This window comes from Parus major, unplaced genomic scaffold, assembly GCF_001522545.3.
Source record: "Parus major isolate Abel unplaced genomic scaffold, Parus_major1.1 Scaffold342, whole genome shotgun sequence".
NCBI classification, from domain to species: domain Eukaryota; kingdom Metazoa; phylum Chordata; class Aves; order Passeriformes; family Paridae; genus Parus; species Parus major.
This window is the reverse complement of record NW_015379284.1, coordinates 8,548-9,973: the sequence shown is the minus strand read 5'-3', so window position 1 is coordinate 9,973 and position 1,426 is coordinate 8,548. Positions and strand designations below refer to the sequence as shown.

General features: G+C 59.0%; 1 protein-coding gene across 1 annotated transcript in view; it reads left to right on the top strand.

Annotated features, from left to right (window-relative positions):
* The first annotated feature begins 6 nt into the window (after positions 1-6).
* GLMP (glycosylated lysosomal membrane protein) overlaps positions 7-1,426 on the top strand; it is a 7,839-nt gene continuing 6,419 nt past the window's right edge. The window contains exons 1-3 of the mRNA XM_015616086.1: positions 7-271; positions 477-659; positions 751-969. Of these exons, the coding sequence (XP_015471572.1) occupies positions 20-271; positions 477-659; positions 751-969 (654 nt within the window). The 5' untranslated portion in view covers positions 7-19. The remainder of the gene's footprint in view (positions 272-476; positions 660-750; positions 970-1,426) is intronic.

The following is a 1,426-nucleotide window of genomic DNA, read 5'->3' as shown; positions in this document are numbered from 1 at the left end:
CCTGTCCCCACAGGTTTCCATGCAGTACAACCCCGGCTGGAACGGCTCCTCCGTGAACCTGCTGCACGTGCGGGCGGCGGGGCCGGGGGACAGCCTGCACTACGTGTGGAGCAGCATCGGGGCCCCAGCCGTGCTCCTGGTGGCCACCCAGAGTCCCAGCAGTGCCCTGAGGGTCAACTGGACCCAGCTGCTCTCCCCCAGTCCTGCTGGAGCCATCTGGATCGACCCTCCCGACAGCGTGGTCTATTCCACGGCCGTGGTCTTCACCAAGGTACTGCTGGCCAGGGGCTGCTCTGGGAGAGCTGGAGGTGCTGAGGGTCCCTGGGCAGCTTCCCAGCTCCAGGGAAATCCTCACCGTTCCCAGCCAGGGAAGTGTCTGTCTCCAGCCTGGGACAGCTCTGCCCTGTTCCCTGGATCACGGCACCAGCTCCCGTCCTGCCGGTGCTCCCAGCCCCTCTCCCCTTCCTTCCCTGCAGCTGTTCGAGTTCAGGGAGGCCAAACCTTCGGGACAGCTCTTCTACCCCACCTATGACCTGTCTGAGTTCTCCTGGGACAGCCTCAACCACACCCTGAACCTCACAGCGCTGACGGCCGAGCTCCGCGGGGTCCCGGCCACCGACCCCGGCAGCGGCTTCTCCAACGGCAGCCTGGCATTCCGGGTACATCCAGGGGCAGAGAACACCGGGAATGTCCCCTCCAGAGGATCCCTGGAGAGGGAATGCCTCACCTCTGAGCCGTGTCCCCTCACAGGTGACAGCCTACGAGGCCGGGGGCCGTGAGGGACGCCTGCCCAGCCTCCTGCACACGGCAGACAGCTCCCAGCTGGAATTCATCCTGGCTGGGGTGGCCCCACGGGGAAACGGCTCCCGCTTCGTGCTGGAGGTGGCCACGGTGGAGGAGGAGGGAGCGGTGCGGAGGCTGCGGTCCGAGAGATCCATCGATGACGAGTACACCCCCACCATCTTCGAGGTGAGCGAGTGGAGGAGACTTTCTGGGGTGGATGGGCCGAGACACGGCAGAGACCTCTATAATGGAGTTTTTTAGGTGTTAGGAGTTTATTTCAGGCCATGGGAGAGAGACAGAGCCTGCTATGAGCCAGCTGATAGAGCTCAGAGCAGGCTCAGAGAGAACAATACAAAAGGGGGTAAAACATGAATACATGAGCTCAAGACTTAAGAAAGGGAAAACAGAACAGAAGTGAGAGAGCTGGGAAAAAAGAGGCCGAGCTCTCCTATACAACCACTTATATAACCTATACATTGAATATTCCTTTACTAACCAGTCTTTCTAAGTATACTAATACAGTCACATTTGTGTGTGACCTATAGAAATTGCTGTTTTTGCATATTTTTAGTTATCTCAGGGTCCTTCAGACCTTTCCTTATGAGGCTGGGGAGAGGGGTCTCAGCTTGGTTTTATTGGGGGA